The following is a 24792-nucleotide window of genomic DNA, read 5'->3' as shown; positions in this document are numbered from 1 at the left end:
GAGGGAACCACATAAGTACGTCCCTGTGTGGCTCTTCATTGAACATCTTCTGTGATAGACACTTTCATACCCAACTCTCTTACTCTGCTAGGCATCAGCAGGGAGACTGTGGTTCCCGTTTACTAGATATAGAAACTGAGGCTCAGGAAGGTGATGACTTCAGAGAGGGCTCCCTGTGCTTTCCAGAAGCGTGAAGGATCATTAGAAAGCTCAGTTTGCTAAAGACCCAATTATTGGAACGGTGTCCCGACTGCAGCCCCATTGACATCTGGGGCCAGGTCCTTCTTTGCTGTGGGGGCCACCCTGTGCATCACAGGATGTAGAGCAGCAGCCCTCGCCTTCACACGCAAGATGCTAGTAGCATATGCCCACCTCAAGTTGTGACAGCCAAAGTGTCTCCAGACATGGTTTGTGTGTGCCCCCAGGGACGGGAACTCTCCAGTAAAAGCTGGTTCCTGCCACCAGGCCTACCATCACCTCAGTGACTCTTTGGTGTTTGTTGGGCTCCCAGCAAATTGCTGCCAAGAGCAGGCGTGGGGAAAAGAGGCCAGCAACTGAATTCTGCCGTCCACTCAGTTCTTAATCTGGCGTCCCGATAAAAAGGAGACACCACTGGGAATGGACCAAGGGGGAGTTAGGGAACGTGCCCTGAGAATGTTGCACGGAGGAGGAAGAGGAGGTAAGCTGGAGCACTCGCCATTCGCTGCCACAGCAAATGCCATTGTCTTTCTCTTCTTTGTCTTCCCACTGACCTGGATTTCTGCAGGCACCGTCCTTGTCTCAGAACAAATGGTTGCTTTTCTTCCGAGATTAGAGGTATTCGATTCTCTTCTCAAAGAGCTACTTTGGAGGCAGCCCCAGATGACTGTGGCTCTCGAAGCTGCGTTATCTTCTCTCATTTGCCCTCCTGGCTCCAGACACGGGTCCGTTCTCAAGCACAGGCTAACTTTTGCTCTCTGTGCATCCTCCTCTGCTTGTTCCCCGACCTTGACACTGCTGCTTTAACTCCGGGGGCAGAAAGGGCACACTCTGGGGCCATCCAACCCCTTCTGAAGGCCGCCTTGCCCCAGCCCCCATCCACCGGCCCTTTGTGTAGCCAGCATCCCCAATCAACTGTGCCAGGCAGCCCCTGCTCGGCCTCCCCGCCGAGCAAGACAGGCCCTTCTCTCTGCCCTCGTCCCAGAGACGGAGAAACAGAACAAAGGGCTCTGTCTGAGCGCGGCCGGGGCCCCCAGCAAGCCAGCCCGCTGCCGGCTGCAGCTCAGAGACCCCCACGTCACCTCGTCGCCTGTTTCATTTTGGCCCCAAAAGGGCCCCAGAGATTAGGCACGTCTCAAAAACGCAGCCGATGGATGAGTTTGGGTTCTACTCATTTCCTCGTCGGGACTCTGAGCCTGAGTCCCGATGATAAATAAAGCAGTGATTCAAGCGTTCAGCCTGTGGCTTAGTCGGAGCAGTGAATAAGCTGTCCTGGGCTGACTCATTGGTTTACATCCCAGCTCTGCCCTGTTCCTTGAGGTTGTGTGCGTAAGAGGGAACCAGCTCCGAGCATTTCATGACTGTCGCCGCCGCCTGTGCGGGTTTCCTGGGGCCACCGTAGCAAAGTGCTACAAGCTGGGTCGCGCAAGCAACAGAAGCATATTGTCTTGTGGATCTGGGGGCCAGAAATCCAGATCAAGGTGTGAAGGTTGGTTCCTTCCAGGGGCCACGAGCGAAGGATGCACGCAGGCCTCTCTCCTCGGCTTGTCTCTCGCCGTCTTCTCTCTGAGTCTTCACCGCATCTTCCTTCTGTGCGAGTCCATGTCCAGTTGCCCCTTTGGATCAGTGCCCATCCTAGTGACCTCATTTTAGCTGAATCACCTCTTTAAAAGTCCTATGTCCAAGTACAGTCGCATTTTGAGGTCCTTGGAACAGTAGGACTTCAATATAATGAATTGTGGGGGGCAGGTGCATGCTCAGTGGTGTCTGACTCTGTGACCATATGGAGTGCAGCCTTCCAGGCTCCTCTGTCCATGGGATTTTCCTGGCAGGAATACTGGAGTGGGTTGCCATTTCCTCTTCCATGGATCTTCCCAACCCAGGATTCGAACCCGAGTCTCCTGCATTACAGGCAGATTCTTTACCTCTGAGCCACCAGGGAAACCCTATGGGGGCCAGCAGAGGGTTGGCGGGGGACACGGTTCAGGACACTGGGTAGAAGACAGGTTTCATTTTTTATGAAATGAATTTAGTAAGGGAAATTTCATTTAATAAGGGAATTTTTGATAGATAATCATCCAGATAGAGAAAAGTTGATTCAGTTTTGTCTCATTCACTGAAACAAACACTGTAGGGGAGATGGGCAGGTTGGCCACGTCACCTTTGGAAGTGCCCTCTTAGGGAATTTTCCAGATCTTGCACATGTCCTTATACTTGAAGTGACTATAGAGAGGCAAGAACATGACTCATGGGGAGCGGATCTTGTGGGACTTTATTAGGGATGTGTTTAGAGCCAGACCTGGGAGACAGTGTGTGCCCACCCAGGGGCTAGCCAAAGTTTATAATTGAGGTATATGGGGGTCCCTGTCCTCAGTTTTGCCAGACTCTAGAGGGGGAGTCCAAAATCAACTCCGTTCATGGAACAAAGTGACTTTGGGACCAGCTGCTTCCACAGGTGATGAGACAAAAGAAGTTTCTGGAAGACTTGAAAATCATTCCACAAGAAATGTCCACAAGCCTGGGACAGATTTGGCGATCTCAGGTGTGCTGAGCAACAGGAGTAGCCCTGGTCTCTCTGCCCAAGCACAGGTGTCTGGTCAGCAGTCATGCCCACTAAAGTCAGATTCCCAGCCTGGTGAGGGCTGTGAAGTGCCTGGCACTGGGTGGATTTGGAACCTGGGCCTGGCCTGAAGTGGCTGATGAAGAGAAAGAGTTGGAGCCCTGACGCTACTGCTGCCTTCTCGCGAATGGGGTGCAAACGGCATCACGACCAGGAGGGCTCTGCCAGGATCTTCCCACTCATCTCTCAGAGCGTCTCCATCCCATTCAAGGGTAGATGGAACCTGGGGAGCCGAGCAGAGAAGATTTGGAGATTTTTGCATCTCAGGTCCCATGGGTGCACCCAGGGGCTTTCATTTCCTGGCGAGTGTGCCAGGCTCCAAGGCCACTGCTTGGGAAGATGGCCAGAGTCCCTGGCTGTCATGTAGAAATGCTGTTTATCAGAACAGTGACACACAGGACTTCCCTGGTCGACCAGTGGTGACGACCCCCCACTTCCAATGCAAGGGGTGCGGGTTCAGTCCCTGGTTGGGGAGCCACTATCCGGCATGCCACATGATGCACACAAAGAAACAGGCGGCACACAATGTTAAGAGCATAGCAGCCTGCGCCGTAGACCTCAGGGAGTCTGCCCCCTGGATTAGCAGGAAGAGGAGAGGATGAAGATGGAGAGGCTAAGGAATACGTGTCTGAAAGTGGAAACGGTGACTTGACAGGGAGAGGTGACCCCAGCAGCTCGGGCAGTTACCCCACCAGGCCGTCTCCCTCTCACGCCTTCTCCTGCTCCCTCCTTCTGTATATTGTGTGGTCAGGTGAACACGGAGTTGGAATCATGCGAGCATCTTACATGCCTTTGAGGCCCTGGAGAGACCCTAAAGTGTGCAAACTTTTGTTTTTTTATTTATTCAAACCATCTTTTCTCAGCCTTGGCATTGGTGCTGACTGGGGCTGGGTCATAGTCTGTGGTGGGGCCTTCTTGCCCATCAGGGTGTTCAGTAGTGACCCCAGCCTCCACCCACCAGTTGTGAGTTGCACCCCCCCCACAAGTTGTGACAACCAAAAATGTCTCCATATATGTCAGGTGTCCCCTAGGAGAAGATCACGCCCTCCCACGCCCCACCCCCACCATGATGGAGCTAGCACTGCAACCCCCAAAGCCCTACCTGAGGCTCTGTGAAAGTGAAAAAAAAAAGTGTTAGTTGCCCAGTCTTGTCCAACTCTTTGCGACCCCATGGACCGTAGCCCACCAGGCTCCTCTGTCTATGGGATTCTCCAGGCAAGAATACTGGAGTGGGTTGCCATGCCCTCCTCCAGGAGAACTCCCCGACCTAGGGATCGAACCTGGGTTTCCTGCCCTGCAGGTGGATTCTTTACCATCTGAGCCACCAGGGGCCAAGCGGAGTTCCCTTGTCCTCTGGGGGCTGCTCGCCTGGTCTCAGGCAGGGCCTTTGTGTGTTGTCGCCACAGCTCTGCCCATATTAGGCTCTCAAGGTGGCTTTCCACATGGGCACAGTGACAGGTGGACTGTGTGATCAGAGAGTGGGGGTCGCAAAGGGCCCCCCTCTGCCTGCCCAGACCTGCTTCCCAGAAGACTTTCTGAGTCTTCACTGGTCTGTAGGGAAGGACCCAGATCCCAGCCCCTACAGGGGCTTGTAGGTCTGCTGTCCCCTTGTAATCAGACCCCACCTGACCCAGGGACCAGACCCAAGCCCCCGTCAGTCCCCCTGACCTGTCACACCTGCAGGGGCTGCCCAGTACCCCTCCTCCCTCCCCCTGCTCTGCCTGCCACACTAGGCCTGGCTGATCCTTTCCTGATGTCACTGTGTCTTGGTCCTCTCTGCCTCCAACCCCCCCAGGGCTCCCTGTCAGCCTTGCAGGAAAATCTAGACTCCTTCCCACATTCACAAGGCCCTGTGGGATCTGACCTTCCTGACCCCGGCCCCTCCCCCTCCAGCCTCGGCCCTACCAGCCACACTGGTCCCCTTGTTCCGAGGCCAGCCCTGGCTGCCCCTGCCCTTGGAGATCACCGCCCTCGCCTAGGCTGCCATCGCTACGCTCAGCCCATCCATCCCCTCGCACTGCGCAGGCCTAGGCAGCTCTCTCCACTGGGCACTCCCCTGCGCCACCCCCCAGCTGGTCCAAAGTGACCACCCTGCTCTGGTCAGTTTCCACCCCTGTGGCAGCACCACTGCCATCCAAGACCAGACCACTCTCTGCTGTGGGGGACATCCCGCACGCTGCAGGGTGTTGAGCAGAGTCCCAGGTCTCCACCCACCAGATGCCAGAAGTCTCTCCCCTCCCCCCAGGGGTGACAACCAAAAATGTCTCCAGCCTTTGCCAAGTGTCCCGTGGGGTGGGGCAGGATCACTCCCTCACCCACCCCACAGTTGAGAGCTGCTGCTTGAATACACTGTGCTTTTTCTTTCCAAAAGCACCGTTACTGTTGGAAATGCCTCTTTGCTAGTGGGTTGATCTGTCAGGTTGCCTGAAGGTCAGACCTCATCGCCACATTCTCATTCCCTATTTTACCAGCTGCCTGGCCCAGCCCGGCGGGGTGGGCAGCAGAGAAACATTTGTTGACTGCACGGATTTTGAAAGAAGACATCCTCTTTGGGGATGTAGCAGCAGGCTCCAAGAAGGATCAGCCTCGGGAAGAGATGAATGGACCAGGTTGCCCCAGCATGGGCCTGGGAGAAAGAGCTTTTTCTAAGACTCAGACTGGTTGGGCCAGACTAGAAGGCCAAGGGATGAGTTAAGAGAGAAAGGGACAGTCACGAGAGGGTGTTTGGGAGGCGCTTCTCCGGGGGTTTTTAAAAGAAGCGGAAGAGAGGTGGTGGCACTTCCTGATCACGGCCTCTCTCGGGGAACTCAGCACCTTGTGCACACAACACCTTGGACCCATGTCCTGGGGCTTCTGTAAATTGGCACCACAAGCTTGCATGGCTTAAATGATAGAAATTGATTCCCTTGAAGTTCTGGAGGCCAGAAGTCCAAAACTGGAGCATCAGCAGGTCCATGACTGTCTTCAGAGACTCTGGGGGTGGGTGGAGGACCCTTCCTTGCCCCTTCCAGCTTCTGGGGGCTCCATGGCCTGTGGCCACATTCCCCCACCTCTTACTTAAGCCCTAAGCTGTCTTACAACTCTGAGCCGCCAAGACTGAGAAACATGCTTCTTTTGTAGCTGTTTCTCGGCAGGTCCATCTTACCAATAACTTCATGTCATCATTTCCTTAAAAAAAAAAAATCCCAGCAGGCTCAAGGAAACACGCCTGGAAAAGTGGAAACTCACTGCCTCCAAAACAGCATCCCAACTGATGGTGCCGTAACCCTGGCCTCCTCCTTTTAGCTTGAGGATGATTTCATCCAGTAAACATGTGGCTTCAAATTATGGCCTTATATAAACGAAGCAGCTATGCTACACTTTCTAGAGGGCCCCATCCGCCTCATTTTCCAGTCAGTTCCGAATCTTTCGCCAAGCCGATCGGCAGAATGTGGGCTTTTTCACGCATGAGGCCTTGGCCGGACTAGAGAGAGCGGCTCTTTCACATTTGTCCCTTGCCCCCAGCGCTGGACTGTGGGGCGCCTCCGCCTCCTCCCTGCACCTCCTTTCTCTGAGAAAGGCCCTGAACTGAGGCTCACCTCTCCTTAGAGCCCAGAAGGGACACTGGTGTGGTGTTTGCCAAAGCCTTTTCATTTTTCACCATTCAGGTGTTTTGGCGGGAATTCTTGTTATTGTGCAGAAGACTGGCTGAAAGTTAAGAGGGAGTGACTCCCCAGTGTTCTGCAGCCACCACCTCTGTCGAGTTCCAGAACCTTTCTGTCACCCCTAAAGTAAACCTGGCGCCCATCAGCGGTCAGTCCTGATCCCTTCTTCCCCAGCCTCCAGCAGCCACTCGTCTGCCCTCTGTCTCTGTGGATCTGCCTGTTCTGACATTTCATTGTCAATGGGATTATCCTTGGTGTCTGGCTTCTTTCACTCGGCATGATGCTCTGGAGGTTCGTCCGCCTTGTAGTTTGCCTAAGAGTGCCGTTCCTTTTTATGGCAGCATAATAGTCCACTGGGTGGATGGACTACGATTTGTTTATCCACTCGTCCTTTTTTTTTATATTTTCGGCTTTACCGGATCTTCATTGCTGCCCACGGCTTTCTCTAGTTGCAGCAAGCAAGAGCTACTCTTTGTTGCAGCACAAGGGCTTCTCCTTACGGTGGCTTCTCTGGTTGCAGGGCTTGGGCTGTAGGCACGTGAGCTTCAGTAATTGTGGCACACGGGCTCAGTAATTGTGGCTTGCAGGCGCTAGAGTGCAGGCTCAGTAATTGCGGCGCACGGCCTTAGTTGCTGCACTGCGTGTGGGATCTTCCCGAACCAAGGGTCAACCCCTTGTCCCCTGCATAGTAGGAGGTTTCTTAACCACTGGACCACCAGGGGAGTCCCTCCACTCGTCCTTCAGTGGGCATTTCAAGTCCACCTTTGGCTCTTTCATCCAGGAATGTTAGAGTCTGCAGTTTGACTTCGATTTAGTGATGAGCACATAATTGTCCTCCAAGTTCCAGGTAGATAGATCCTCTCAGTTCAGGGATGGGTTTTCCTTCCTGTTCACACTGCATGTGCTTCCATGAGCACTGGTCAGAAGGCAGAATAGGTTTTTAACTTGGGGACACTGGGAGCAGTGGTTTGAATCAAAGACAGACATAGGTTTTCGGGACCTGCCGTGCCCGACACACGGCCATAGTGTACAGTTGCTGCTTTGCTGAGCCATCCCTCCTGGGGACCCAGGGCCCCCAGTTCCTCAGCCCCAGACCTGCTTCCTTTCATTCCAGACACAGTCTGGGGCTTCCTGGGGTGCAGGTTTCACAGGCACTTGGGACAAGACCTTAAGCTACAGTGTGACTGGCTTCCAGGTCTCAGGCTGTGTTTGGACTCTGTGCGGAAGGCATGTGTAAAAGCCAGAGAAGTCAGCTGAGCGCCTCCGTGAGCTGATGTCCACTGCTCAAGGACATCCCCCGAAGCTGTGGTCATCACAGCACCACGCCACGCAGGTACCAGCAGCCCAGGGGCAGACCCACGCGTGTGTAACGTAACTTCACTTATCTTCTTTAACAAGAAGCTCCCTGATCAGGGGAGAGACAGATTCTTTAAGAAAAAGCAGGAAAACACTTATTTCATTCTTTGAAGCTCATCTGGATCCTCCCTTCACCTCCCACACCATGCTGGGTTGATTGGTTTCCCCCTAAATTCATGTCCCACCCAGAACCTTAGAATGTGACTTTGATTAGAAATCAGGTCTTAGGACTCCCCTGGTGGCCCATTGGTTAAGAATCCGCCTTCCATTGCAGGGAACGCAGGTTCGATCCCTAGTTGGGGAACTGAAATCCCACATGCTGCGGGGCAGCTGAGCCCAAGTGCCTCAACTACTGAGCCACTCCGTGCTCTGGAGCTCAAGCCACACCTAGGGAGAAGCCCACACACCAGAGAAAAATCTCGTGTGCCGCAGTAAAGATCCTGCATGCCACAGCTGAGGCCCAGTGCAGCCAAAAGTGAATAGACAAATGTTAAAAAGTAATAATAATAAGGTCTTGGCGGATGTAATTAAAGATCTCACGGAGTCTGTATCCTGAATCCAGTATCTGATGTTTTCATAAGAAGAGGGGAGGACACAGAGACAGAGAAGGCCTCCAAAGACATCAGAGTGGTGCAGCTAGCAGCCAAGGAGAGGCAAGCATCGCCAGAAGCCAAGATGAGACACAGGAAGGTTTCTCGCTCAGGATCTCCTGGAGGAACCAGCGCTGCCCACGCCTTGATTTTTGGGCTCATCCAGAAAGGCAAGACAGTACGTATTGTTTTAAGCCACCTGGTTTACAGTCCTTTGTTAGAGTAGCCCTAGGAAACTGTTACACCCTCCAGTATAACTTCCAAATGAATAAAGGCTTAAATGTGGCGAGTAAGTCCAGGCAGGGAGAGGAAGACAGAGTGTGGTTCCATGTTCATCCAATCTGGGAGAAGAGTAGGTGCCGACATCATGGGAGAAACGACCCACAGATGCGTCTGCTCATAAAATGTGGTATCTGGATCAAGAAACAGCACACACAGAAGTAAATTGGTATGGGCTTTCCTGGTGGGTCAGTGGTAAAGAATCCGCCTGCCAGTGCAGGAGACACGGGTTCGATCCCTGGTCCAGGAAGATGCCACATGCCGTGGGGCAGCTCAGCCGTGCACCACAATTGTTGAGCCTGCAGTCTAGAGCCCAGAAGCCACAACTGTTGAGCTCACTTGCCCTGGAGCCCTGCTCCACAACCAGAGAGACCACCACAGTGAGAAGCCCGCGCACCACAACTGGAGAGCAAAGAGCCCGCACAGCAATGAAGACCCAGCACAGCTAAAAATAAATGTTTTTTTTTTAAAGTAAGTTGGTATGAATTAAGTTCATCAGACATCGTGAAGACATCATACTCTTCCTATACAAAGAGCTGCTCCAAAACAAAGCTGGGTAGGCAGGGTTCAGTGGGGGAAAAATGGGCGACTGACATTAAACAGCTTCCATAAACAAATCATTACTGAATACACTTAATTCTCCAAAAACCCAGCCTGACAGTCAGAGGATTAAATGTGACAAAACACTCTTCTGTGCCCACGGATAGCCACAGGTTGAGAAAAATCTTAATCCTCAATGCCAGTGAGGCTACTCCGGGCCAACCTCTCTCTCTGGCACTGTAGCGGGGAGGGTTGGGGGGGCCTCTCCAGAAGTCACTTGGGAAGAGGGAGTCAGGGGCCTTCAAAGTGAGGCTCTAGAGGGGATCAGATCAGCCAAGTGTCCAGGTTAAAATGGTACCACCTAGAGAATGGGGGGGTTCTGGATCTACGAGGGTACGCTGCATTGGGAGCAGAGCTTCTGAGAGTCTGCTGGAGGGGTCCCAGGGACATCCCAACCTGAGAATGAGGAAGGGGACACGGATGGCACTGGAAGGAGGCAGCGAGGTGGTGCCTGCCTCTGTTTGAGAGGGAGGGGAGGGCAGGGTGCCAGCCCCTGGCAGTGGCCTGGTCAGTGATTCTTGGGCTTGTAGCCCGGGCTGCGGGAACCAGACTTCCCACTGTGGGCTGGGGGCTTTGGGCAGCTTTTCCATGACTGATGGGGCCCTGCAAGGTCTGCCCTGTGAGCCTGGGCCTGGCTGAGTGAGAAGTAGCCAAAGCATGTCCAGGAATTGCTTCCTGGTGGCCGCCGACCTACCGAAGAGGGGCTCTGCTGCATGGGGGTTGACGGCCAGGAGCGGAGGGCTGGCCGGAGGGAGGCCCCAGGGGGCTCTGCACTGGGACACTCACACCTAGACCGATATTGCCAGGGGCTCCGTTGCAGCGGCCCCGAGGGATGGAGGCAGGGGTCCCTCAGGGGTCCTCCCGTCGTCCTGGTGAAAAGAGAAGCTGTTCTGGGGACAGCAGACAGGATGTGGTCAGTGGGAGGAGCAGGGAGCAAACACCCTTGGGTGTTTGGGGCAAGAGGTGGGGTGGGCTTCCCTGGGCAGCAGCTTAGCCACTGAAGGGGGAGTACAGCAGAGTGGGTGGGCCCCAGGGGTAGGTTCAGGTGCCACCTGGCCCCCAGGGCTGCCAAGCAAGTGTGCAGGACCAGGAAAGGCGTGACTGGCAGGAGCTTGGTAGCATCTTTGGGAAGGGGAGCTGTGGTTTCAACTGTGTAGGGGGATGGCAGATGGAGGTGTCGGGGAGCGGGGGTGGGCAGAAACAACAGGGGGTGATGGCAGACCAAGGCTGGGGCGGTGAGGGGTGATGGCTAACCGAGGCGGGGGAAGGAGCAGGAAGGGCTGGCTTCAGGCTGCCTGGAAGTGAGGATGGAACTCGGAACTGGACCCTGGGCTAGAGAATTTACTAGTGTCTCTTGTTTTTCAGACAAATGAGTTATTTCAGTGGGAGGGCCCTCCCCCTGGGGAGGGGTAAAAGGAGCCACTCTGAGAGGAGAGTGTGGGCTCAGGTGAGGCTGGTTGGGTGCTGGGAGGGCCCACAGGCAGGTGCAGGGGGAATTTTCCCAGGATGCAGATGTGGTGGGGCCTGGAGGGGCAGCTGCTTCGGGCTGGGTCAGGCGGGCCCTGCGGGGGCTCCTGCAAGGGGCCCCAGCTGGCCTCTGCCCTGCCCCACCCCTTCTCTTTGGCCCGCCTCTTCCCCTGCAGCTCCAGCGGTCAGCAGGCGCCTTGAGCAAGCCTTATCTACTTCCTCCTGGCCTGGGGGTGGGGTGCGTATCAGCCGGGCCTGTGACTGTCCTCACAAACTCCATTCTCTGAGCGTGGGGTCTCCTGCGCCTTTCAGCAAGGGGCCCAGAGCAATAAAAGTCCCCCGTGGGGCTCCAAGGGTGTCTGATGACCAGGCAGCCCTGGCAGATGTGGGCCACGCAGCCCTCAGCCTATCCAAGCATCATCCAGACCCTGGTCAGCCCTGGTGGCTTCTGGCTCAGCACGGTGTCTGCTGGGAGGAGAGAACAGATGTACTCACGTGCCCTTTGTGTCACTTGCAGCCAAGCTGCTTGGGCTTGAGGCCATCCGGAGCCCTCCCCACCCTCGCCCATTCTCGAGCTGGATCGATGCCCTGGAAGTTGTGGTGCACGTGGGTCACATTTCCACAAGTGTGCGTCACAGCGGGGCGGTCTCTGCCTGAAGCCCTGGGTCATGCGTCTACACTCACATGAGTGTGGGTATATTCAGATGAAACTCTGTTTGTACTCATTGTCTGTGTTTGTGCGTGCACGGGTGTGAGCGTGGTTGGATGTGAGTGCGTGTTGATGCCTGTGTGCCTGCGTCCGCACATGTGTGCTCACATTCATGCTCGGTGTATGTTCACGAGCACACACATGCATTCACATGACCGGGATTAAGGTGCAGATCTACAGTGTACACTCTTACCTGTCTCACCTGCTCAGAGGTGCACAGATGCCCGGGCCTTGTGGTGCTCCCCAGGAACGTCCTGAGATCAGCTCTCATTGTTTCTGGGGGACGGTCAAGTGGGCGATACCTCTGAGCATAGGCAAGCTCATAGATTCCAAGCCGTTTTCCTTGCAGTGGCATCCAAGGAGCTTGGTGACATGGCTCAAGAATTGGGCATTTTGGAAAGAAAGCAAGAAGTTCCAAAAAGTTTTATTCCTAGGGAACTGCTTCCTTTCATAGTTTCACATACTTTTAAAAACAGCGCTTTTTTTTTTTTAACTTTTTATTTTATATTGGCCTATGGCCGATTAACAAACAATGTTACCATAGTTTCACATGAACAGTGAAGGGCTCAGCCATACATAAACAGCTTTTTGTAATATTTATTTTGTATTTAATTATTTGGCTGGACCAGGTCTTAGGTGCCATGTGGGATCTAGTTCCTCAACCAGGGATCAAACCCAGGCCCCCTGCATTGGGGTTGGAGGCAGGGACAGGGTAGAGAGCTCAGAGTCCTAGCTGCCAGACCACCACGATGTCCCTAAATAGCCTTATTGGCTATACAGTTATACCCTCAGTTCAGTTCAGTTCAGTTCAGTCACTCACTCGTGTCCGACTCTTTGCGACCCCATGAATCACAGCACGCCAGGCCTCCCTGTCCATCACCAACTCCCGGAGTTCACTCAGACTCAACGTCCATCGAATCAGTGATGCCATCCAGCCATCTCATCTTCTGTCGTCCCCTTCTCCTCCTGCCCCCAATCCCTCCCAGCATCAGAGTCTTTTCCAATGAGTCAACTCTTCGCATGAGGTGGCCAAAGTACTGGAGTTTCAGCTTCAGCATCATTCCTTCCAAAGAAATCCCAGGGATGATCTCCTTCAGAATGGACTGGTTGGATCTCCTTGCAGTCCAAGGGACTCTCAAGAGTCTTCTCCAACACCACAGTTCAAAAGCATCAATTCTTTGGCACTCGGCTTTCTTCACAGTCCAACTCTCACATCCATACATGACCACAGGAAAAACCATAGCCTTGACTAGACGAACCTTTGTTGGCAAAGTAATGTCTCTGCTTTTCAATATGCCGTCTAGGTTGGTCATAACTTTTCTTCCAAGGAGTAAGCGTCTTTTCATTTCATGGCTGCAGTCACCATCTGCAGTGATTTGAAGCCCAAAAAAATAAAGTCTGACACTGTTTCCACTGTTTCCCCATCTATTTCCCATGAAGTGATGGGACCAGATGCCATGATCTTCGTTTTCTGAATGTTGAGCTTTAAGCCAGCTTTTTCACTCTCCTCTTTCACTTTCATCAAGAGCCTCCTTAGTTCCTCTTCACTTTCTGCCATAAGGGTGGTGTCATCTGCATATCTGAGGTTATTGATATTTCTCCCAGCAGTCTTGATTCCAGCTTGTGTTTCTTCCAGCCCAGCGTTTCTCATGATGTACTCTGTATCAGATCAGATCAGTCGCTCAGTCGTGTCCGACTCTTTGCGACCCCATGAATCGCAGCACGCCAGGCCTCCCTGTCCATCACCAACTCCCGGAGTTCACTGAGACTCACATCCATCGAGTCAGTGATGCCATCCAGCCATCTCATCCTCTGTCGTCCCCTTCTCCTCCTGCCCCCAATCCTTCCCAGCATCAGAGTCTTTTCCAATGAGTCAACTCTTCACATGAGGTGGCCAAAGTACTGGAGTTTCAGCCTTAGCATCATTCCTTCCAAAGAAATCCCAGGGCTGATCTCCTTCAGAATGGACTGGTTGGATCTCCTTGCAGTCCAAGGACTCTCAAGAGTCTTCTCCAACATCACAGTTCAAAAGCATCAATTCTTCAGTGTTCAGCCTTCTTCACAGTCCAACTCTCACATCCATACATGACCACAGGAAAAACCATAGCCTTGACTAGACGAGCCTTTGTTGGCAAAGTAATGTCTCTGCTTTTGAATATGCTATCTAGGTTGGTCATAACCTTCCTTCCAAGGAGTAAACGTCTTTTAATTTCATGGCTGCAGTCACCATCTGTAGTGATTTTGGAGCCCAGAAAAATAAAGTCTGACGCTGTTTCCCCATCTATTTCCCATGAAGTGGTGGGACCGGATGCCATGATCTTCGTTTTCTGAGTGTTGAGCTTTAAGCCAACTTTTTCACTCTCCTCTTTCACTTTCATCAAGAGGCTTTTGAGTTCCTCTTCACTTTCTGCCATAAGGGTGGTGTCGTCTGCATATCTGAGGTTATTGAGATTTCTCCCGGCAATCTTGATTCCAGCTTGTGTTTCTTCCAGTCCAGCGTTTCTCATGATGTACTCTGCATGTATGTTAAATAAGCAGGGTGACAATATACAGCCTTGACGTACTCGTTTTCCTATTTGGAACCAGTCTGTTGTTCCATGTCCAGTTCTAACTGTTGCTTCCTGACCTGCATACAGATTTCTCAAGAGGCAGATCAGGTGGTCTGGTATTCCCATCTCTTTCACAATTTTCCACAGTTTATTGTGATCCACACAGTCAAAGGCTTTGGCATAGTCAATAAAGCAGAAATAGATGTTTTTCTGGAACTCTCTTGCTTTTTCCATGATCCAGCGGATGTTGGCAATTTGATCTCTGGTTCCTCTGCCTTTTCTAAAACCAGCTTGCACATCAGGAAGTTCACAGTTCACATATTGCTGAAGCCTGGCTTGGAGAATTTTGAGCATTACTTTACTAGCGTGTGAGATGAGTGCAATTGTGCGGTAGTTTGAGCATTCTTTGGCATTGCCTTTCTTTGGGATTGGAATGAAAACGGACCTTTTTCCAGTCCTGTGGCCACTGCTGAGTTTTCCAAATTTGCTGGCATATTGAGTGCAGCACTTTCACAGCATCATCTTTCAGGATTTGGAATAGCTCAACTGGAATTCCATCACCTCCACTAGCTTTGTTCGTAGTGATGCTTTCTAAGGCCCACTTGACTTCACATTCCAGGATGTCTGGCTCTAGGTTAGTGATCACACCATTGTGATTATCTGGGTCGTGAAGATCTTTTTTGTACAGCTCTTTATCCTATATAGAAGGTAAATAAGCAGGTTGACAACATACAGCCTTGACGTACTCCTTTTCCTATTTGGAACCAGCCTGTTGTTCCATGTGCAGTTCTAACTGTTGCTTCCCGACCTGCATACAGGTTTCTATACACTATAAATGGCACTAATTTGAAGTGTGTAATTGGATGAGTTGTGACACATGCAAGCTCCCAGGAGTCCACAACTACCAGCAGGATAAAGAGCACATCCATCGCCCGAAAAGTCTCCCCAGCTCCTTTGTCCTCCCACCCTGTCACCCTCCCTCAAGCAGCCAACAGTCAGCTTTCTGTCTCTGTAGATTAGTTTGCATTTTCTAGAAATTTCTGTACAGTTGACCCTTGAACAATGTGGGGTTTAAGGATGCAGACCTCCATACACACACACAGTCAAAATCCATGTATCACTTTACAGTTACACACAGCACTCCACCCTGGGATTCAGCCAGCCACAGGTCATGTGGTACTAACGTCTATAATGTGTGTGTGCTTCACTAGTAAAGAATGGCCCAGTAGTAAAGAATCCACCTGCCAATGCAGGAGACGCAGGTTCTATCCCTGAGTCAGGAAGATCCCCTGGAGGAGGGCATGGTAGCCCACTCCAGTGTTCTTGCCTGGGAAATCCCATGGACAGAGGAGCCTGGCGGGCAACAGTCCGTGGGTTCACAAAGAGTCGGACACGACTGAGCAACTAAACATGCCAAGTACACATATAGTGAAAAAAATATGCGTGTAAGTGGAGCCACGGAGTTCAAACCCGTGTTGTTCAAGGGTCGGGAGCATGTGGAATCATGTGATATATATATACTGCTTTGAAATTTTTATTGAGGTGAAATTCACATCACAGTAAATTAACATACAGCATTCATGTAACATTAAAGTGAGCAGTTCATTGATATTTAGCATGTTCATAATGTTGTGCAGCCATCACCTCTGTGTAGCTCCAGAACTCTTCCATCACCCCAAAAGGAAACCCTGCATCCATCAGTAGTTTCTCCCCATTCCCCCACCTCACTCCCCAGCCCCTGGCAACCACTAGTCTGTGGTTTTGCCATGCCTATGGATTTACCCATTCTGGGCATTTCCTAGTAGAGTCCTGTAACAGCGTGATGTTTTCAGGGTTCGTCCACATTGTAGCAAGGACCGTTCCACTCTTTCATCAGCTGATGGAAATTTGGGTGTTTTCCACCTTTTGGCTAATAGGGTTGTTGTGAACGCATGTGTACAAGTATCTGTGTGGATACCTGTCTTTAAGTCCTTGGGGTTCATACCTAGGAGTGGAATTTGGGGTCTCTATATATTCCTTTCCATCTTCGCTCTTTCACTCAGCACTCAGATTCCAGGATTGTTCTGTGGTGTTCTCTGCTGTTGTGAGGGTCAGAGGTCGGTCCATTCTCACAGGTGAGTCATGTTCATTGTGTGGCTGGTTTATTCGTCCAGTCACCGGTTTGTGTGCACTGACGGTGTTTCTAGTCTGGGGCTTTTAGAAATGGTGTCAGTGAGACCATTTGTGTACAGTCTGTGTATGAACATCTGCTTCGTGTTTCTGGAATAACTCCCAGGAGTGGTTCCATCGCTAGGAGTGGGTCAGCCACTAGGCATATACTAACTTTTAAGGAAACTGCCAAAGTGTTTCTATCGTTCATCATTTTTCTGCGGATACTGTGGCATTTTGAGGAAAGACGCTTAGCAATGTTCACATCCATTTATCTGCTGATTCTGCATGAGTTAACTGATTCCAAAGAAATTCTCAAGAGTTCTACACAACGTTGTGTGTCCAGGAACTCAGAAATCATGTTTCAGAGCATATTTCATGACAGGGAGACATGTTCATATGTACCAACATATCCCATTAAGAGCAATTCAGGCTTTATTAAAACGTGTAACATCTGTTGAATATTAAGCTGGAAGGAAAGATACCAATGTTCCTTAATAATTTGAGGGAAAGTGTAGGAAATGAAATGTCCCCGTCTACTCCAGCCTTCCTGCGGGCTGCCTCTACCTGCCTCCCTGTTTGTGGCTGCTTCATTATGTCTGCTTTGTTCAGCCTGGCCTGTCGCCTGCCCTCCTAGCACTGCGGTAGGACTCAGTTTCCCAGAGTCCAGATCATCACAGCCTCTGTGGCCCCTCGTGTCCACAGGGCTGAGTCATGCAGACCTCAGCCTACTGTTGCTACAAAGGACTGGGAAGAAAACATGTTCAACTTTCTAGGCCTTCAGGTTACCAGTCTCTGTCGTAATTGTGTTGTTATAACAAAGGCAGATGTAAATAGTATGGGCATGAATGGGCAGAGCTTCATTCCAGTGAAACTTTTTTTTTTTTTTTTTTTTTACAAAAATAGACATTGGGCCTACCACACTCTCTTCCCTCCTTTGCCTTCCTGTTAAACGAATGCCTCTTCATCCTGTAGAACCCCTCTCAGATGGCACCACTTCCCTAAAGCCTTCTCTGGCTCTCGGGGAGAGTAGTTTCTCACGCTCATGGTTGATAACCTCTCGCATCTGTTTGCATATTGGCATCTCCCACTGGGCTCTGAGCCAAGGTCTGGTTCATCTTTGTATCTGCAGCCACACTCGGGTGGCGCACAGTCAGCCCTGCGTGACCCACACTGCGTTCCTGCCTCTCGCCTCAAGACACAAAAGCGAGCTGTTGCCAGCATTGACTGCCTTTTTTCTTTTCTCAAAATGTCTTCAGGAGCAATTGTTTTTTTCTAAATAGGCTGTTTCTGCTGGGGTCATCCTCTAAAATACGCATCTGACCGCGTCAGTTAGCTGAAGCACACCTTTGTTGTGCAGCGTGGGCTCCAGAGCCTGTGGGCTTAGCTGCATGTGGGATCTCAGTTCCTGGACCGGGAATCGAACCCACATCCCCTTCCTTGCAAGGTGGATTCTTAACCACTGGACGACCAAGGAAGTCATTTTAGGTTTCCAGAAAAGTTGCAAAGACCAAACAGGGAGTCCCCTGAACCCCTCACCCATGTTGCCTGAATGTGAACACCTCACACTCTCAGGGTACGTTTGTACAACTAAGAAACTGACACCAACACACTGCTATTCACCAACCACCTGACCTTATTCAGACATCACCGGTTCTTCCTTCACGTCTTCTCTCCCATCATGACCCTGTGCAGACAACCCTGGGACTTTCAGTCATCACAGCTCCCCAGTTTCCTCTGGCTGGGGCGGCTCCTCAGTCTTTCACAGCCTTGGGGAGAATTGACCAGAACTCCTGTAGGAGGCCTCCGATCTGGGTCTGCCAGATGTTCTCGTCATGATGAGAATGGAGTTGTGGGTTCTAGAAGTTAATCTCCACTGAAGAGTTCTCTGGAGCAAGTTTTTTTTTGGGGGGGGGGGCGGGGGCGCTCCCTGACTTCATCCTCCTCAGTGGGGTTTCGCGGTCCCTGAGTTTCCAGGCAAGGTCAGTCTTGCTCATCCCACCCTTCCCCTCTCTGCCCCTCTTGTGTTTGGAGGATGTAACCAAGGCATGTGGGGCTGAGTTTTCATCTGCTTGGGAACTTGCCAGAGGAGTATTTGTCATAGAGGAGAGGCCAGGAAGGACTGAGCTGAGAGATGGCTGTGGTCCCTGGACTTGAGGGTTGAGAGGCTGGTAGGCAGGGATACAGCCTGGGATGTGGACAGACTCCAGTGATGTCGCTCTGTGGGAGCCACGAACCTGAAGTCAGGGTCATGTTAAAGACGGACGAGACTCCTTGGCCTTTCTGGCTTCAGGACAGCCCATGGATCCAGGCCGTGGGCGTCAGTGTTGCCCCACCCCTCCGCCCTCCACCCCCTCTGACGGTGCCACCCCTCCCTTCCAGCTCCAGGACGCGCGCCCCGAGCCCGGGAGGCATGCTGAGGCCAGGCTGCCGGCAGGATGAGTGTGAACGAGGCGGGCAGCGCCGGCCGCCGGGGGCAGGCGGCATACCACCTGCACATCTACCCGCAGCTGGCCACCAGCGAGAGCCAGGCCCCACCCCTGGCCTCATGCCGCGTGCCGGCCACCAAGGACAGCACCACGTCCGACGTCATCCAGGACGCCGTCGCCCGCCTGCAGCTGGACGGCAGCAAGCGCTACGTGCTGGTGGAGGTCAAGGAGACGGGTGGGGAGGAGTGGGTGCTGGACGCCAGCGACTCGCCCGTGCACCGCGTGCTGCTGTGGCCGCGGCGGGCGCACGACGAGCACCCTCGGGAGGACGGCTACTACTTCCTGCTGCAGGAGCGCGACCCCGACGGGACCATCAAGTACTTGCACATGCAGCTTGCCTCCCAGGCCACGGCCACTCGGCGCCTGGTGGAGCGCGGCCTCCTGCCCCGGCCACAGGCAGACTTTGACGACCTGTGCAACCTCCCCGAGCTGACGGAGGAGAACCTCCTGAAGAACCTCAGGCACCGCTTCCTGCAGCAGAAGATCTACACGTACGCCGGCAGCATCCTTGTAGCCGTCAACCCCTTCAAGTTCCTCCCCATCTACAACCCGAAGTACGTGAAGATGTACGAGAACCAGCAGCTGGGCAAGCTGGAGCCTCATGTGTTCGCGCTGGCCGACGTGGCCTACTATGCCATGCTCCGGAAGCACATCAACCAGTGCATCGTCATCTCGGGCGAGAGCGGCTCGGGCAAGACGCAGAGCACCAACTTCCTCATCCACTGCCTCACCGCCCTGAGCCAGAAGGGCTACGCCAGCGGTGTCGAGAGGACCATCCTCGGCGCTGGCCCCGTGCTGGAGGTAAGTGGGGGCCGGTCAGCGGGAGGGGGCCTTCACATGCAGACTCCATGATCATTCAGATACAGCACCGCAGCGGCCTTGGAGAAGGCAGTTACAGTCACGATTCCTCAGAAACAGGAGGTTCAGCGTGCCCTGGGCAGGGCCACACAGGGAGGCACCAGGGTCCATCAGAAGCAGCGAGAGCCAGGGGAGGGTGTAGGCAGGAGTCTGTGTCATGGTTTCCGTGGAGAAGGTCCAGTGAGTCAGGGCAAGCAGGCATAGGATTGGCTGGTGTGAATAATTTCGGAGTTTGGGGGCATAAGGACTGGCCTAGTTGAATGGTCTCCCCTGGGTGGTTCAGGGCCTGGGGAGAGCAGCCTTGAGGGTGAAAACAGAATGACAGAGGTAGCGGGGGACGGTGTGGGCTCTAAAACGGTTGGTCTGTGTTTGGAAGGCATGCTCGTAGGAGGGTCCTTTCTTCTGTCTAGGAATCCCCGCGGGGTCAGCCAGGCCCCAGGTGTCAAAGCCTCAGATATAGAAAATAACGAGTCCTGATCGATGACTCAGTGTCCTCTTAATGTACTCCTCATGTCTGGAGGGGTGGCACTCTGCACGCTGGGTCCCAGAAAGGAAAGGGTGGCGTGTCCAAACTGAATAGTTTGTGCACGGTGTTTCTGGTGAGGGTGGGGCTGTGGGGTAGAAAGAAGCCAGCGAGGTGAGTGCAGGCCTGGTGGCTGGGGACCAACCAGAGGAGGGGGCCACCTAGCACCCCAGCCTCCTGCGCCCTCTCCAGTGTCTGCATCGGCCGGACGCCACAGGGGTCACAGCCGCATCACTGTGGATGAGCCTCTGGACACAGGGCAGTGGGAGTGGTCCCAGTGGCCCTCACCCCTGGAGTCTTCGGACAGGATGCTGCCACATCTCAGAACATAGCTTAACTGTTGTCTCCTGGTGAGAGCCAGGGCCACGTGGGGGCCCAGGGGTGTGCACCTCTGGGTTTGGGGTCTGAGACCCTGCTTTCTTTCTTTCTGCTTCTAATAAGATTTTACAACGATTAAATAATTTCGAGTATGAAATTTAACCTTAAATAGTTAGATTTTATTAAATATAGCAACATTTTGGTTGACCCAAAAGTTCATTCGGGTTTTTCCGACATTACAGAAAAAAACCAACAAATTATGCTATGTCTTTGAGCGGTTTTAGGTTTATAGAAACATTGAACAGGTGGTCCAGAGAGTTGCTATATTCTCCCGCCACCTCCCAACACACACACTTCCCTCTGTCATTAATGTGTTGTGTTGGCCTGGTGTATTTGTTTACTATTGGTGAGCCAACACTGACGCAGTATTATTAACGACAGTGCACGGTGTGCATTAGGATCCACTCAGCATTGCACATGCTGCGAGTTTGGACAGATGCACAAGGTCATGTGTCCACCGTGAGGATCATAGAGTAGCTACACTGCCTTAGAAGTCCCTCGTGTTCTGCCTGTTTGTCCCCCAACCTCCCTTCAGCTCCTGGAAACCACTGAGCCTGTTACCGTCTCCGTGTGTGTGTGTGTTTGTGCACACGCGCGTGCACACACCTAGTCATATCTGACTCTTTGTGACCCCAGGGACTGTAACCCACAGGCTCCTGTGTCCATGGCATTCTCCAGGCAAGAATACTGAATTGGGTTGCCATTTCCCACTGCAGGGGGTCTTCCCGAGCGAGGGATTGAGCCCACGTCTTCTGTGCCTCCTGCGTTGGCAGGTGGCGTCCTTACCACTGCACCGCCTGGGAAGCCCCGCTGTCCGCAGTTTTCCCTTTTCCAGGGTGCCGGATGGCTGGAGTCACCGTTTGTCATCCTCTCAGCCCAGCATTGCTGGCCTAGGACTACATACTGGTCCTAAGGCTCCTCTGCATCTTTGCTCGGTCCGAGACCTCATGTCTCCATGTTCCGAGTGACAACCCCTGGGTGTGCCACAGTCCATCCATAGAACCCTAGACCCCCACCGACCCTGAAGCATTGACCTCTGGCTTCTAAGTAGCCGGAATTCAGTGAAATCCCATCTAGACTGCGCCTGCTGAGTGCGTTTCAGTTCCTCTTCCTCTCTGACGATCTCTGAGATCATCAACCAGAAACTAGCCGGGGCTGTCCAGCTGGGCCCCACGCCAGCACACATGGCCTATTTCTGTCTTCTTCTATGCACATAACGTAAAGATTGCTTGGCTTTTTTTTTGGGGGGGGGGCAAGCGTGTTTTAAAAACTCCCAGGGAATGGACACTTTTCTTATCGATACCGTGTTCCCTGCGTGCGTTCCCTCCTCTCATCCATTCCTCCCTCAAATACTTCACGTGCAGGCGCTGTTCTGGCGCTGGGCTATGCAGTGGCCACAACCGCCACAGAGGCCTGCCCACAGGGAGCTGCGGGCTAGTGGCAAGGAGCAGGCAGAGAGAGAGACAGTGGGTCTCGAGTGTGAGCTACGAGCCAGTAAGAACAAGTCGGCAATCCAGTGGTTAAGTCTCTGTGCTTCCAGTGTAGGGGGCAGGGGTTCAGTCCTTGGGAAGCTAAGATCCCACATGCTGCATGGCATGGCCAAAAGCAAACAAAGGAAAAAGAACAGAGAGTGAAGTGAGTCAGAAAAAGAAAAACAAATGTGGTACATTAGCACACGTCTGTAGGATCTAGGAAGATGGTACCAATGAACCTATCTGCGGGGCAGCAGTGGAGCCGCAGACCAAGAACAGACTGGTGAACACAGTGGGGATGGAGAGGCTGGGACGAATTGGGAGAGTAGCATTGAAACATATACGTTACCATATGCAAAATAGGTAGTGGGAATTTGCTGCGTGATGCAGGGAGCTCAGTGCGGTGCTCTGTGACCCCCTAGAGGGGTGGGATGGGGTGGGAGGTGGGACGGAGGTTCAAGAGGGAGAGGACATATGTATACCTGTGGCTGATTCATGTTGATGGATGGCAGAAACCAGCACAATATCGTAAAGCAATTATTCTCCAATTAAAAATAGACTTTTTTTTTTTTTTTAAAAAGAACAGTGGTGGGCTTAAGGAAGAATGGGTAGGGAAACGAGGAGAGAAGGTGATGTGAGCCAGGCCTGGAAGGAGAACACAGCCAGAGCAAAGTCCAGGAGGCTTGGACCGTGCCTGGCGTGTGGAAGGGAAAGTCAGGGGTCCTAGAGGGCCTGAGAAGGGGTCAGAGTGGAGTGAGAAGGGGCAGAGCAGAAGGCGGTGGGGACAGGGAGGTGACAGGTCATTCAAGGCCTTGCAGGATTGCAGGGTGGGTACTGTGTGTTATGGGAGCTATGGAGGGTATCCTAGCTTCAAAAAAAAATTATTTATTTACTTGGTTGTGCCACTCATGACGTGGGCTCCTGGTTCCCCCACCAGGGATCGAACCCAAGGCCCCCGCATTGGAGGTGCAGAGTCTCAACCACTGGGCCCCACTGTCCTCCCAGCAGTGGCCGGATAAAATGGTGCAGACACTCAATAACTTTAGAACTGGGGACAGGAACAAGAGAGCAGACCCAGCATTTCCTGAGCGTGGCGATCTGCCAAGTGGACCATTCACCCCTCACAGATCCAGGCAGGCGGGGGCGGGCCACACCAAGGTGTGATGAGGATGCCAAGCCCCAAGTTCAATGCAGCACAGCCGGGGAGCAGCGCGGACACCACAGCTAGCCTCCTTTCTAGATGAGGAGCATCTCGGGCACCAGAATGAAGTTCCTAGTGCCGCAAAAGCATCACAGGCTCGTTGGCGTCAAAGAGAGGAATTCCCTCCCTCCAACAGTTCCGGAGGCCTGGAATCTGAAGCTAGGTGTGGGCGGAGCCTCGCTCCCTCCAAAGGCTCTAGGAAAGGATGCTTCCGTGCCTCTTGCAGCTTCCGGGGCTCCGGGCAGGCGCTCCTGGGCTCGTGGCCACATCACTATAATCCCGGTCTCTGTCATCACACCGCCTTCTCTTCCCCTAAAGACGCCAGTCATTGGGTTTAGGACCGGCCCCGATCCAGGATGACTTCATCCTGACTAATTACGTCAACAGAGACCCATTTCCATATAAGGCCACGTTCACAGGTTCCGGTGTCAAGATGATATATACAAGCCTTCTGTGGGGGGGACATAAGTCGGTCCATAGCAACACCCTGCCAAGTGACAGCTGACTGTGTCTCATGCCTTCCTCCCCAGGGGCCATCCTGGGGACCCCTCCTTCCTCTGCTGGCCTCCGTGCTCCTCCCCTGCTATTGCCCCAGAGGGTTCTGGCCCTTTCTTTGAGGGCTGTTAGTCACCTCCATGGCGGGTGTCTGCACCTGGTGAGTCAGACGCCTCTGACCTCGCCCAGCTGCATCCCTCAAGCCTCGAGAGTGTGAGCCGGGGAGGCTCAGTTTCTCCAGGGGTTTTAGGAGGGAGGAGCCCATGCCAGCTTCCAAAACAGACTCGAGCCAAAGACATGTCTTGGCCATAAATGTGCTTCCTGAGGCAACCGTTTGGAAAGAGAGAAGGTGGTTTTAGTTTCAAGCTGGGCTGTGCAGCCAAAGGACCGCTGACATCTCGGGCTGGGTCACTCCAGGCTGGGGGCCATCCTGTGCATTGCAGGGTGCTGAGCTGCACCCCTGGCCTCCAGCCACCTGATGCCAATAGCACCCCATGCCCCCACTGGCGACAACCACAGAGTGTCCCCAGACATCACCAAGTGCCAGCCGAGTCTCCCTGGGTGAGAATAGCTGCCTTAGTCACAGCTGGTGGTCCCACGAGACCCAGGCACTGTTTCTTTCAAGTGTTGATGGCTTAGAATTGTCCATAAGTCAGTCCCAACCATTCTGGGCTAACTTGAGAGTTACTTTTTTTTCTAATACAGTATGTGATATGTAGTTTTCCTTCTTTGTTTTGGCCATGCTTGGGCTTTGTTGCTGCTCAGGCTTTTCTTAGTTGTGGCGAGCAGAGGTGCTCTCTAGTTGTGTGCAGGCTTCTCACTGCACTGGCTTCTCTGCTTGTGGAGCTTGGGCTTCGGGGTGCAGGGGATTCAGCAGTCGTGGCACATGGGCTCAGCAGTTGCGGCTCCCAGGCTCTAGAGCACAGTTGCAGTAGCTGTGGCACACAGGTTTAGTTGCTCCGAGGCATGTGAAATCCTCCCGGATCAGGGGTTGAACCCATGTTTCCTGCTTCGGCAGGCAGATTCTCTACCCCTGAGCCAGCAGGGAAGCCTGAGAGTTCCTTGCTAATAACAGGAATAATTAGCTGTCAAGCCTTCAGGCCCCTGGGGTGTCAGGCTTCAGGTGCCACAGTCGTCATCACCTCTCTGAGGAGTCACAGCAGCTCTGCTCGTTTTAAAGACCAGAAAACAGAGCCCCAGAGAGGCGTGCTGGTGT

The 24792-nt window shown here is 53.0% G+C and overlaps 1 protein-coding gene across 13 annotated transcripts in view; it reads left to right on the top strand.

The window, feature by feature from the left end:
* MYO9B (myosin IXB) overlaps positions 1 to 24792 on the top strand; it is a 107823-nt gene that overhangs the window by 2812 nt on the left and 80219 nt on the right. For all 13 annotated transcript variants that reach the window (XM_070792578.1, XM_019963912.2, XM_070792577.1 and 10 more), the window contains exon 2: positions 18543 to 19450. In XM_070792578.1, coding sequence (XP_070648679.1) covers positions 18599 to 19450 — 852 coding nt within the window. In that variant the 5' untranslated portion in view covers positions 18543 to 18598. The remainder of the gene's footprint in view (positions 1 to 18542; positions 19451 to 24792) is intronic.

The sequence above is a fragment of the Bos indicus genome, chromosome 7 (assembly GCF_029378745.1).
Source record: "Bos indicus isolate NIAB-ARS_2022 breed Sahiwal x Tharparkar chromosome 7, NIAB-ARS_B.indTharparkar_mat_pri_1.0, whole genome shotgun sequence".
Lineage (NCBI taxonomy): Eukaryota > Metazoa > Chordata > Mammalia > Artiodactyla > Bovidae > Bos > Bos indicus.
Note: the sequence above shows the minus strand (reverse complement) of the source record. Positions and strands in the feature narration are given on the sequence as shown.